The sequence below is a fragment of the Gossypium hirsutum genome, chromosome D01 (genome assembly GCF_007990345.1).
Source record: "Gossypium hirsutum isolate 1008001.06 chromosome D01, Gossypium_hirsutum_v2.1, whole genome shotgun sequence".
Taxonomy (NCBI): domain Eukaryota; kingdom Viridiplantae; phylum Streptophyta; class Magnoliopsida; order Malvales; family Malvaceae; genus Gossypium; species Gossypium hirsutum.
The window spans coordinates 64,101,755-64,116,804 of NC_053437.1; the positions used below are offsets into that span (position 1 = coordinate 64,101,755).

Consider the following 15,050-nt stretch of genomic DNA (forward strand, 5'->3'; position numbering starts at 1 on the left):
AAACATGAAGTTACAAATGATATAGCAACAATGGGAAATTAGGATGAAGATAATTCGATTATCTAGCTCATTGGGGAGAGAGTTTTTCATTGTAATTGTATGTGAGTGAGGTTGCAACATTTGTGAGTTTAGTTGGTCTAAAATCATCTCTTGTATTGTAAAGATTATAGTGAATTTCCCTCTACAAAAGGCTCTCTAGATGTAGAATTGAATACGAACTGCGTAAACAATCACCTATGTTTATTATTTGTTATTTCAATTTTAAATTGTTTCTTAAGTCTCAACTAAACAAACAATTAACTCAGCACTTACAGAGACTATTAACTCAGCACTTACAGAGACTATTTTTTAACACATCAAATCTAAATTGTTCGTGCGGTAGGTGTAGATGTGTTTAAAATTAGTTCTACCTGTTTTAAGTATATTCTACGTCATATCAAAACTTGCATTTAGTGCCTAATTTGAATCATAAGAAATATTTGATGGAATTAACTGGTAAAAGTACCATAGAGGCCCTTGTACTAAGAGCCAGATTTTATCTTGCCCCTCTACTCAAAAAATGGATAAATTACTCCTTGTATGTTGGATCAAAGAGCAAATCGGTCATTCTGTAAAAAAATTTCATCAATTTTTACTGTTAAAAATTGGTCTCTATATGTTAGCATGAGATACATGTGACACACCAAATGTTATTGTCTGGTTATTTTGTCAGCCGCATCAACTTTTAATAATAGTAAAAATGGATGAATTTTTTAACAAAAATGATCGATTTACTCTTTGATTTAACATATAAAAACTAATTTACCTATTTTTCGAGTAAACTAAATAAAATACAATCTAACTCTTAGTATAGGAGTCTCTATAATTTTTTACCGAATTAACCCTTTTAATTTTATATGAAGGAAGGTTACAATATTATCAAAGAAATGAAAAGCCTAGAGAGAGGGGAATGCACTACTACTCCTTTGACTTAGCCCCTTAGAGTCACATCTAGCTTCAATACCACAAAAACTAAAGCCATGATTACACTTTAAATAATTGCTTATAGTTTCTTCATCTAGATTGACTAGAAAGGGGAAGAAGATACCTTTTCCTAACTAAAATGAACACCGTTCAAATTGGGAGGGGCATTTTCATTTTTCTACCCATGATTCTATGTGTCATTTTCTTCACCATGGTATTTGCATTTACATGTGCTTCCATGGCCTCGTTTACACCACATTTTTTTATTGGGGGGGTGGGGGTCCTATTGCATTTTCTTTACATTTAGATCATGAGAGTTCTTTATATCATAAAGTTGACTTCATGAACCCAGGGATTAGATCAATAATTCATCTATCCATTTTAAGTGATGAATTTTTAGTTGGGTTAGATTTCGGTTTCAGTGTGAATTTTATGGTATTCAAAATATTCGAATTTTGCAGAAGAAATTATTGGAAGTGATAGTTACGAGCCTTGAAAGATTTTAGTTTGTACGGACCATAATTCCCTAAATATATGTGGGTGATAGAGTATAATCACATCATAATTCCACATATCATATTGGTAGTATGAACTGTAGTTATAAACTGTATATTTTTAAATTATGAAAAATAATATTAATTATTATAAAAAAATATTCAATAATACTTGAGAAAAATTCATTAAGTATCAAAAAGTCAAATCATATATATAATATGTTAAGTTATTTAATTTTATCTAATTACTCTAGCATTCCATTTTTATTAAACTATTTCCTCCGTACCATTAAAAATAGTCATTGTCGTCATCGATGGGTTCTTGAGAAATATAAATATTTAATAATAAATACTAATTAAATATTTAGTAGCTTAAAATGTGTGAAAATTATCTCTCGTCAATAAAAATTTCAAAATATAATTATATTTTGAAAAACAAAATATTTCTTAAAATTAAAATTCTACTATTATTGTATAAAAATAATTTTTTAAACTTAAATAATGAATGTGTATGTTTGAAAAGTCATAGGACATGTTAGAGTTATGTGACCCGAATCTCGTCATTTGTTAAAAAAATAAAATAGAGAGGCAAAATAGGTGTAGTCGAACTTCTCTTGTATCATTTGTTTTTCAACATAAGTGAATTTCTCCTTCTCTACTCATGGTTTTTCCCGATAAAAGTTTTACATATAAAATTTTTCTTTCTTATTACTTTGCGACCATTCCTATTATCATTATCGACGTTTAGAATAACAGGGTAATTGGATTTGAGACCAATTGTTTGTAATTACCCCAATTCTCACGCTTTTCCTAAAAATTGAAAAGCGTAATTGGGATACTCTAATTACACTCAATTCAATAGGATCTACTAATTACGATGCTTACCTAAACATGTCACATATGTATAATTACAAGCAATTACACTTAAATTCAATCATCGTATTAAGTAAACAATTTGCTGGTCATCAATGTAATTTTCATCTAATTTATCTTATTATGAATGATTCCATTGAAAATGTATGATGATTTCGTTGTAATTTCTTCTACATATATGAACGTGTCCTATGAAATAACACTAATTAATGACTTTAAAACGTGTGCATGAATCATCCAATTAATTATAAGTTTAATGTTTCATTGTTCATGGTGCTAATTAATTAATTTTTTCGAATTTGAGGCCGACAGAATATAAACGGTCATAAATTGGACAAAAATTAATCCAACAATTTGTCCGTAGTGTTAAAACAAAAGCTAATAACCTTGGATTAAAGCCATTGATTGAGGTCCATTTCATTACAACGTGGACTCTAAGCAATGGATTAATGAAAATTAATCATAGTGTTTATCTAATTACATATATAAATCAAATGTATTATTCTTTGGCTTAAAATTATCGAAATTTATAACAAAGAATGTAATTGATGGAGAAATTTTCATGAACAACCCTAATAGATACGATCTTTCCAATAGAATTTCTTAAAAAATAGTTTGACATATTTGAAAATGTCTATTAAACATTAAGTTTCGAATTTTATCGATAGTTCCATCTAGTAAGTTGTTGTAATGAACGTCGATAATAGCAATAGAACGATCACAAAATAATAAGAAAATAAAAAATAAGGACATAGATTTTATGTGAAAAATTCCTTTGGGAAAAATCACGGACAAAGTAGGAGTTCCAACTACATCTATTTAAGGGTTGAAAAACTCTCTTCTAATCAAAGTCAAATAGAACAAGAATAGTTCTATACGGACCCTCGGTCCTTCGCCCCTGTAGATCCCCTTATTTTGCCACTGTATTTATTTCTCCAATAAGTGAAAGGATTTGGGTCAAACAATATCTAACATAAGTGATTTGTAAGAAATTAAAATTTGGGGATTATTAAAAAATACAGCTTTCAAATTGAATCGATTGATTTAACTGCTTGAATCGAAAATTAGTTGATAGAACAATTCAACCATATAAGTTAAATTGGAAAATAATAATAAAAGTAAATTATTTGTTACAAAATGACTTCATATTCTTATATATCCTAAAGAAACAGATGAATATTCTAATTTGTTCTTGTGACTACCAATGAAAATTAATTATCTATGCAGTGGACATTAGAAAAATAAAGAGATTCCCACATTTACTTTTTTTCTAGAAAAGTACTTGAAAATAATATTTAATTATAAATCTGAATAAAATATTTTATTATCATATGATGATTCTGTGGACATTATCTGAGGTTGTTAATGCCAATCAAATTTTATATTAAAAGCTTAATAGTTAGTAAAATGAGTTTAAACTACATCAAATGCGGAGATCGAAGAATTTTATTCGGGGATTGTATGAATATAAATTTACCCAAAGGTCCTGAGAATATGATTTTTTTCAAATCATTCGTTATCTTGTTACCTTCTCTGAAAACATGTATTAAGCGAATTGTCCAACCATATCGGAGAAGCTCCTTGATATTTCGAATCACGGATGAACCATGCCGCTCCTTTCAGTTTCTTGAATTATTTGAATAACTCCCTTATTATCTACAGTAGCTTCGAGTTAATTTCATTAGTGATTGTGACAAGCACAAATATTTAGATATATATTTAATTAGTGAGGCCACCTTTGACAGCATTTACTCTAGTTTCTATTACAATGTTTTCTCAATTTCAAAACGTTTTCAATGACTAACTAGGGATTAGCTTCTTTTCCTTTTTTAATATTAACCAAAAAGTCTTTGCTTTTGTTATATATATGAATAATTGCAGTGCATTAAGTAGATTAATAATCATGTTTCCCACTTGTTTTTCCTCGTACATTGATTTCAACCCATTTCATAATTTCATCTTTCTTCAACAACTATACGATACACCTAGAGATTTCAACTAGAACCGGGTTTGTCGATTGAATTTTAGTTCTATTGGCATGGGTATTGTTATCAATACAGGAGGATGTGGATCCAAATGCGCTGAAGCGCGTTATTCTCCTATCCATGGGTTGGGGAAGGGCTATGAGTTGTTCTAGGTATCATAACCTATAATGAGATTATTCAACAAAAAATTTAAGAAGATTTGAAAAATGGGTTTCAGCAAAAAAAAAAAATTAAACCCGATTCATTTTTTTAAGTTTGTAATATTTTATATTATGTAATTTATAACATATAAAAATTAAATATATAGTAGTATATATTTTTTAAACTAATATTGACGGGTTTAAAATGGGTTTGAATTAGTTATTTACAAATATACGTGAGTTTGGGCATGTTATGATACTCACTATTACCAACCCATAACCCGATTGGCTTCAAGTCGGATTCTACACGGTTCACACATCGAGCTCGCTTGACATCATGGGTTCACAGATAAGGCACTCACACCTACACGTGAGATCGCATGATGTGGGCTCGCAAGCCATTACATAGGCAAACCCCCATCGTATAAACACGTGTTAAAACTAGAGTATGGTACATGTTGGCATAGAACCTACCTAAGATATCACATCAATGAACATTAATCATATCACATAAATACACAACTTTACCCTCTAAAAAAGGGAGAGAAAAACATTCAACGGGGGAAAATTTTAAATCTATATCTCGGATCAGGCTAGCCTCTAATTTCAACATCAATTGACATTGTAGTTTTTCAATTAAGATTATGGTTAAATTCAATTTAAATTAATTTGTAGAAAAATGATTTGATTCAGACAATTATCGATGTTTATTTTGTGAATCAAAATTTGGACTAAATTGAAACAGAATAGAATTTGATAAAACTGTATATAAACCAAACCCAACACTAGCATTCGAATTTCTATTCAATTTTATATGGTGCAATGTTTGGTTGAATTCCATTTTGTTGGCAAATGTTTTAATTTTGAAAATTCATTAAGCATGTGATGAAACTATTGGTATTGACAATTTTTCACATATGATGATCGTTTTTTCTTCGTTGCCACGTTCATTTCTTCTTGCAATTTTCTTTCGAGATCACTCAATTTCTTCAACAGGTAAACTAGAAAAAGTGAAGAATTAATAGCCTCTAATGTAATCAATCAATAACCTAATTGTTAGAGACATGCGACTCGACTCCCATTTGATTTGGTCTGAAAAGTTTAAATTGCAACTCACTTGTTAAAGAAATGAAATAGAGAGACAAAATTGAGGATCTGTGGGGGCAAAGGTTCGAGGGTCGAAGCCCTTATGGACCTTGCCGCACAAGTTGAATCAGTATAAGATTATGAGTCATTTAACCCTTAAAAACTGCGCATAGCCGAAAATCTCTTGTATTGTTGTTTCTTAACATTAGTGAAATTTTTTTTCCTAATAAGGATTTTCCACGTAAAGTCTACATGTTCTAATTTTTTATATTATTTTACGATCATTCCTATTATCATTATCGACGTATAGTATAATACTAATTAATTAAATTGTCATACATATTTGAAACCTTCCACTTGACTTTACATTAAAAATAATATTTAAAATATATTATATAATCCAATGTAATAATTGAGATTAAATTTTTAAAATTAAAAGTACAACATTAAATTTCAAATGTATGATGAGGAAATGAAACTATAATTAGACTTAATATTTAACATGTAAATAAGTTTTACCTAATATTACTGTACACTCGTAACCTTATGTTGACCAACATCTAGAAATTGACACATGGCTTGTCAATTAGATTCAAGCACGTGCAAGAGACCTATCGTAGTGAGTAGATAACTCAAAATCTTAGAACTTAGACCTCTTAAAAAGTCACACCGATCTCCAATTAAATTTCTCTATGGATTAAGTCAGGTCCACTCGAAAAGTGAAAAAGTTTGAATAAAATGATTTTAACAAAAAAATAAGACTAGTTTTTTAAATGGGCTAAATCTCGAATAAGCTTTTTTTTACTTAGTGCTATTTAAGTTTTTTTTTTTAAATTCGAAACATTTATTTTAATGTTGCTAGTGTACTTGATATATTATATTTTTTTAACTTTATCTTTATATAAAAAAATTTAATAAGGATGGGCTAAACTCAAATTTTAATGTTTTTATTCGAGCCGGACTTGGACAAAATTTTAAGCTCAAGTCCAATCCTACAATTTTTACTTGGCCCGACTCGACCCATAAATTTTTTTAATATTTAATAAACTTCAACTCTTTCAAACCATCTGAAAATGGCATTTCTTTATTTGTTAAAAGAAATCAAGGAAAATAAAAAAAGAAAAAGAACAGCATTTGTTTGCAAATTCTTGGTGTAAAACAAAGGTTTAGTTTTTCCAAGTTGGAGAAGGCCCAACTCCAACAATGAAGGACACTAACCTTAGCCCACTTCATCATTTTAATAGAAAAGAAAAAGAAAACGTAAATTATATTTAATGTCACTAAATTATTTATAAAATAGTTATTGAATTATTTAAAAAATTTTATTTAAATTTTTGGGTTATTAAATTTTTATTTTAAATCTAAATCAATCAAATGATTATTGTGAAAGATCGGGCAAGAAAACTATTTAAGTTTTAAATTTAATATAATATCTGACATCTAAACTTTTTTTGGTCTAAATTAATACCTAAATTTGACACTTTTTCTTAAGTTGATACTTAAACTTTTAAAGAGGGCTATTTTACCAAAATAGTCCAAAAAATATTATATTTATAAAAATAACTCAGGTTTAAAAACAATCATCAAAATAACTTGAAATGAACAGTAAAATTCGGTTGTGGCCTGTTAATGGCCGGAACCCACTCGTATTTTGCACCCATGATTGCCTAATAATTGTGTCAAACTTAAAAAAATTAATTTTTTGGGTTTTGGCCTGTCGATGGCCGGAATCCGTATTATTTTTTTTAAAATTTGTATAATACTGATATACGAAAAAGGAAAAAAAAAAGAAAAAGGAAAAAAAATTTAAATTTTTTTTAGGTGCTGGTCTGTCAATGGCCAGCACCACCTTCTAATGGCCGGCATTAAACTCTATATATAGCGAGTGGTTTGGGTTATTATATTCCATTAACAGCATTATAAAATTTAAAAAAATACACGGGTTCCGACCATTGACAGACCAAAACCCAAAAAATTAATTTTTTTTAAGTCTGACACAATTATTAGGCAATCATGGGTGCAAAATATGAGTGGGTTCCGGCCATTGACAGACCACAACCGAATTTTACTGTTCATTTCAAGTTATTTTAGTGATTATTTTTAAAACTAAGTTATTTTTGTAAATATAATACTTTTTTAGACTATTTTAGTAAAATAACTTTTAAAGAGTCTAATTTAGTACCTAAACTTAACTTTTTTTCTTAATTTAATACCTATTCTTTCTTTTTTCGATTTAATACTTATTAATCATTTTGCAAATTACACGAGTTACTCTAATATAATAATGTAGCAAAAATAACCAATGTAAGACCTACAAATAACAAATAATATGTTAACTTTTGATATTTTATATGTTCAATATCTTTTAATTTTATTTATTTTATTAATTATTTTATTAATTAAAAATAATGAATCTCTTTCAATTTAAGATAATAACAAAAATTTTAACACAATATCTTGCATAATTTATATAAATACCAAATTGAAAAAAAATTATTTGCCAAATTATTTTCAAAATTTATATAAAAATTAACGACAATAAGCAGATTGTTCAAAGAAATCGAAATGCAGATAAACGAGTATACCCATATTTTCGGACGAACCCTAAAATTTCAAATTTTCAAATGTCAAATATTTAGAAACCCAATTAGCTTTCGGAGCGAAATTTTCATCGAAACGAAAATACATCGATCCAAACAAAAAAAAAAAAGCCTACAACAAGCAGTTGCAACGAAAGATTTACAACAAAAGAAGAAAGACCCTAAAACCCTAAATCAACCACCGAAACCATAAAGAGTCCTTCCTTGTCTCTTGAGAGCATAAACAACGTCCATAGCGGTAACAGTTTTACGCCTAGCGTGTTCCGTATAGGTAACAGCATCGCGTATAACGTTTTCCAGAAAGATCTTGAGAACTCCACGAGTTTCTTCGTAGATCAGGCCACTGATCCTCTTCACACCGCCTCTACGAGCTAATCTACGAATCGCCGGCTTAGTGATGCCTTGAATGTTATCTCGGAGAACTTTCCGATGCCTCTTAGCTCCTCCTTTTCCTAATCCCTTGCCTCCTTTTCCACGGCCCGACATTTTTGAAAAATCAAAGATTTTTTCTAGAGGGAATTGAGATTTTTTTTTTTTGAATGCTTGAGAGGGAAGGATATGAAATGGGGTTTAAATAGGGTGGTTTGTTTTCTTGGATTGTGTGTTTTTGGGTTATGAATGGCGGAAAGGATAATGACCGTTGGATTGGAATGTTATCCAACGGCAGTATTGGTGATCCGCGGCTTTTGGTTTTATTGGTTGGGAAATGTAAGAGGAGTGTTCTTTTATCTAATGGTTAGTGAATCGATTCATGTAGTGTGTGTTTTTTGAACCGTGGATTCACTTCTCATCTACGGCTCTCTCTTAATTTGAAATTAATATATCCCGTTGTATTTTCCTTTTGGTAAATTTTACCTAACGTTACTAAACTACTGATAAGTTTACATTTTAGTCATTCAACTTCAAAGAGTTATAAAATAGTCATTGAATCATTCGAATGTTTTTTTTAAATCACTGGGTTATTAAGTGTTTTTTTAAAGTCCAGCTAGCGAGTTCTAAGCGATTGATTCAACAATTGATATGGTGGATCAGTACTCATCGACAAATAGAACATACCTTAGATCCAAGTTGATCTAATGGTTAGTGTCAAAGATAAAAAAAAGAAAGTTGTTTGAATTTTAGTTTATTGATTCGTGACGTTTAAAGTTTTTTTATGAAAAAAAAAACAAATTGAATTGTAGAAGAGAAAGGGAAAGAGAGCTTTCAATTGGTGCAAACGATACGAACATAGAAGGTTCTATATAGCAGCGATTTTAACAAACTAGCGACTTGAATGAAAAACTTTTGAATAATTTAATGACCATTTTGAAACCTTTTGAAGTTGAGTGATTAAAGTGTAAACTTACTAATAATTTAATCACGTCAAATGTAGCTTACCATTTATCTAATGGTTAATGAATGGTTAAAATATGTCATAGATACACGTAGTTTACCCATCGAATTTTCATAAATTTACAATGCATCAAGAAAGGAATTGGGAACTAAAACGACATCACTTCGATTTTGAGGTAAATTTTTTTAATAAGGGTAAACTACTAAAAGAGTCACTTTTGTTTGCCTTGGGTTACATTTTAGTCACTTACGTTATCGCGTTATAACATTTTAGTTATTGAGTCGTTAATCTCTATTAACGGTGTAATGATAAGCTGACGTGACATGTTAAATCATCGTTTCGAACAAAAATTTTAAGTTAATTTATACAATCAATCCCCATATTTTTTCATTTTGAGTAATTTGATTTTTTTCATTTATGTTTTTTTAACTTTTCCTTTTTTTTTCCTTTCTCTTCTACTTCTCCATCTGTTTTCCTCCCTTCTAAATTTCTTTTAACATCGTTTTTCTATGTTTTCCATTTGCTAAAACTAGTCCCTATACTTTTATTTTTTAAACAATTTAATTTTTTAGAGTGAGACGAGCTTGTGGACTAATTTTTCTTGAAATTAATGGCTCAATGACTAAAATGTTACAACGCGATAACATAAGTGACTAAAACGTAATATTTCAAATATAAATGACTAAAATGTAACCTGAGTCAAAAAAAAAGTAATTATTTTGATAGTTTCCCCTTTTAATAATTGAGGTGAAGTTTAATTTAAGGGTTTAGGGTTTTTCAATTTAATTTCTACAACCTGTTTTTTTTTCTGTTGCATCTCAAAGGTCAAATCATTTCGATCTGGGTTTTCGCATAGAGAAAAAAAATGGCTTGGAGAAGTGGAAATTTGCGTCGATTTTTGTCAACAACTTCGTCATTATTTGATCGGCCCTTATCTGCCGCTAAAGCAGCTCGGGTTACTGAACAAATTCCACCTTCAACGACCCTTTTTGTCTCTGGTAATCTTTTTTGCTATGTTAATTCATCGAAAAACTATCTTTGCATTCCAATCATTATTCTTAAGATGGGGATTTTTTTTTTGCAGGTCTTAGCGGAAGAACTACAAACCAGAAACTTCGTGAAGCTTTTGCTAATTTTGGTGATGTTATTCAAGGTAATCTTTGTTTCGAATAAATTTGAATATTTGGATTTGGGTTTGGATTTCATTTGTTGCATATATTATGAAAAGAATTAATTGAGATTCAATATGATTATATATTTGAAATTTTTGAAGATATGTATTAAATCCATTTTTAAGTGTTTTATCATATAATTCACACTATTTTTTTAATGCAAATCCATTTTTCCAATCATCAGATTAGTATGAAGTGTAAAAGTAGTACTAATCTTGCCTCCTCTACTCATAAAATGGTCAAATTAATTCATGTACTTTAAATTTCATACATTTCTACGGATAAAAATTGGTCCTGAATGTTAGCACAAGGTTCGCATAGCATGCCACATATCACTAATTTGCTGATTGTTCCGTCATACATGTCAGTTTTTTACTCTACAAATGGATGAAATTCTTGACAGAACAGCTCCTTTATCTAATGTATAGGAATTAATTTGCCCATTTTTTTAGTACAGGGGCAAAATGCAATTTAACTTCTAGTAGAGGGCATTTAATGTATTTTTACCTAGTATTAAGACTAAAGCTCAATAAACTATAGTTGGTCTAAGATTTGAACCTTAATATAATCCGTTTCAAAGAGCAATAATATGATGTTTGTAGTGATTTAGTTCAACTGAGCTCTTACCTTACAAATTTTTCTCTGTTTCGGTTTTTGGTTTGGTTGTGTTTTATAGCTAAAGTGGTTACGGATCGCTCTTCTCTTTCTAGTCACTCCAAAGGCTATGGATTTGTGAGGTATTCTAATTTAGAAGATGCAGAAAAGGGAATGGAAGGAATGGATGGGCAGGTATGTCTGTTTTTTTTTTCGGAGTGCTATCATCATCTTTAGAGACAACAACGTCGGATTCTGTTTTGTTTATTGGAACTGTTGGTGGTCATGTTTCCGGTTTCTAGTTATCAACTTCATTTCTGTAGTAACTTCGATGTCAAATAACTTCCATGGAATATCTTTGTTATGTTTTTTGCCACTGCAGTTTCTTGATGGAAGGGTGATATTCACAGAGTATGCAAAACCTAAAGATACCCTTTGACAGTCGACCAATCAGCTACCACCTCATGATGATAAATCAAACACATGATAAATCAAATTATGTTGTAAATTTTGCATTACCCTGTTTCTTATTAATGATTAGTAAGATAAGGTGGAGGTGCAGACATAAATTCAGGAGACTTCATCTCTTTTAGAGTTGCACTTGCGAGTTCAAGTAGTGTGTGGAGAATTGGGTGATTCTTAGTTGCTGCATGATGGGCTCATTCTTTATAAAGGTTGAATGTGTTGCAAAATCTAGACCATGCAAAGTATGGTTCATAAGGTATATTATCTGTACATTCGTTGGTTTTACCTTTCAGATGCACATTCATTGTAATGGGATTAACTTACTATCGGTTATAAAGAGATAGACACAATTTGGTCATTGTTAGTTCAAAAGCCTCCTACGGGTTTTTCTCAGAGAATAATCTACTATAAATCAACTTGGGTTAAACTCTGTTATTAGTCATTGTACTTTGCAAAAGTTGTGGATTTAGTTGTTACATTTTAATTTGGTTATTGTTAGCTCTATTGTTAGTCAAATGATAATTGTTAATTTTATAAAGTTATATTATTTCCAAAAATCTGATACAATAAATATATTATTATATGTTTAATGTCATGTCAGTTTGTTATTTTCACATTACTCATGAAAAAATTAGTTAACAGATTAACGATTGGCATTTGCGTCAAAACTAAATTGTCAAAATTTGAAAAGTATAAGAACTTGGAATGATTCAATTGAAGAATATGAAATTTGTAATCGAGTGAAATTTGGAATTTGTGGCATGAAGGCAGGAATCACTCCACATGCAAATTTGTATCACTACGATTTGCCACTAGCACTTCAAGAAAAATATCTAGATTTGCTAGATAGACAAGCTATGTAAGTTCAAGGACAATTAATATTTTTCTTAGAGAAAGGGTAATGTTTGAGAAAGTTTGATTAAATTGTTGAAAAAATTACTATGTTTTGAATTTTGTTCCGCTTTTGCAAAATTACTTCAATTGCACCCTCACTGGCTTTATACCTTTAGATATTTAGACTACTAGTCCAAAAACTTCACGAATTTAATTGCACTTGAGTTGCGTCTTTCTATTTTGATCAATTTATTCCATATTTATATTTCTCAATAGATTTATTCAAGATCCTCATTTTATTTCATTATTTTAATAATAATAGTGCATGCAGAATCATTGTCGACCACTTTTATTATTCAGTTCCTCATTTTCTTGAATTGACATAACTTATCGAGATCTCCTATTTTCACTATTTTAATCTTAAGTTTCAGGTACTTGAATCTCTTCTGGAGTTTTACTTATTAGTTATGTCTTGAATCTCTTCTGGAGTTTTACTTATTAGTTATGTCTTGAGTCTCTTCTAAAGCACCCACCTCCACTATATGACCATCTAGAAGAATTTTCATCTTTGGAACCAATCAATCTATTATTTATTCTAACTGATTGTCCTACTGAGACTTTTGATTCAAATTAAAATATTAACTTGGTTATTCTCATTAATTTTGTAAATACATCTGATAGTTAACTTGTAATGAGTTATCATTATTGAACTTCTGGTTCAAATTACTCTCCTCTAACTCATTACAAGTTATTATTTCTCTCCCCCTAATGTCGGGAAAACTATCGAATCAAAATTGTAATAACAAATCATGTCATAATTGAATCTCGAATACATTCAAAACATCTAATAATATAAAGAAATTTGTAATTAATATATATTCCCAACTTTCTTTGAGGATTCACTCATCTTTGTGCGTTGTGGTGGAGCAATTGAAACATATACGCACATACAAAAATTTAAAGATGAGAAATATTTAGCTCTTGACCAAAAACCAATTGTAATGGGGAGTTATAACTTATTGGCTTGATGCATACAACACATAAATCAACATAATCTCATGTTGAAATAAGAAGTTTAGTTCTCATAAGTAATGATTTAGACATTAATCAGAGGTGTTTAATCAATAATTTCTCAAAATCATTATGCGCAAACTTTTACAAAAGTTTTTCAAACTCAATCAATAAAAGATTGAGATATAAAATCATTAGTATTAGCAAGATGAGTTGTCTTAATTGCATGATCTGAAATTAATTATTTAAACAAGCAATCTTGCAAACGACAAGTTGCAAATTGATAACACATATGTGATTATTTTGTAAATGCATCTACCAAAATCATATAATATTAAAACCATCCACATGGTGGATGAATGGGCCCATATTAGTTTCAGAAATGCAAGACATTAAATCTCAACTTTAGCTAGTGAGTTTCTAATAATGAATTTTCATTAAGAACAAGCAACATATGAGAATTCTTTTAAATTAAAAAATCTTCTGGTTCTTTAATGAATGTCCATATGAATTTTTAATTAATTTTCGCATCATATATGATCCAGGATGGTCTAACTGGTCACACTAAGTAGCAAATGCATTTGTATCAATAAACTTCTGATTTACTTTAACATATGTTTCAATTATACTAAATTGTAACAAATTAATAATTTTACTATCATTCATTTTACTTTGTATCCACATATAAGTGCTATTGTGACATTTACTACTAGAAATGTCTAAATCAATGTGAATATTATAATGTCACTAAGTCAACAAAATAAATAAAATTTCCAAACAAATTATATGCAATATTCGCTTCAGGGAATATGCCAAAATCTTCAAATATCTAAAAGAAAAATTCAACTTTAAGCGCATCCAATCGTAACAAGCTTTAGATAGAATTATCATATTTTATTGCTCATAAATAGATCTTTCATAGTCAAATATTTTGCTTTCAACCCCTTAATGGGAATGATGACAAAAGAATATCACAAAGATTATAAAATAAATATAAATTAATAACTCAATCCTCTCTTTTTCATCCTTTCAAAATAGATATTTATAACAATAGTGATTCATATGAAATATAATATTTTCCTCATTCATATTCTCAATATAAGATCCAATATAAATATCTTTTAAAACCAATGGATTAACCATCACAAGATACTAATATATTAGTTTTTCTAGAGCTTTCGACTAATTTTATACTACCAAATATTGGAATAATATTGGTTTTTGTTTTCTTTTATGCTTGTGTTCACTTCGGGGAATGCAATAGATTTACTAGGACGAACTTATAAACGTCCCAATAGATTCTTTATTTCATAATCACCATCGCAGACATACGTGGATTTCAAATCAAATTCTATCTATTCATGTTGTCATAATTAGTCTCCAATTATAATAAACATGATATAATAAATAAATCATAGTAAAATATACCTGAAGACCTAAGTGGTTAAAGGCTATATGATTACCCATTATGTGGAGTTTTGTTTCAAGACATTTGGTGAT

General features: G+C 29.4%; 2 protein-coding genes across 2 annotated transcripts; one reads left to right on the plus strand and one right to left on the minus strand.

The window, feature by feature from the left end:
* Positions 1–8,131: 8,131 nt before the first annotated feature.
* On the minus strand, positions 8,132–8,978 carry LOC121214053 (histone H4). Its single transcript, XM_041087708.1, has one exon. The coding sequence runs from the start codon at positions 8,625–8,627 to the stop codon at positions 8,316–8,318; it is 312 nt and encodes a 103-aa protein (XP_040943642.1). The 5' UTR covers positions 8,628–8,978; the 3' UTR covers positions 8,132–8,315.
* A 1,245-nt stretch (positions 8,979–10,223) lies between these two features.
* Positions 10,224–12,147, plus strand: LOC121214054 (organelle RRM domain-containing protein 2, mitochondrial). Its single transcript, XM_041087709.1, has 4 exons — positions 10,224–10,472; positions 10,559–10,627; positions 11,323–11,435; positions 11,623–12,147. Exons 1-4 carry the CDS (start codon positions 10,340–10,342, stop codon positions 11,677–11,679), a joined length of 372 nt encoding a protein of 123 aa, XP_040943643.1. The 5' UTR covers positions 10,224–10,339; the 3' UTR covers positions 11,680–12,147.
* Positions 12,148–15,050: the final 2,903 nt, after the last annotated feature.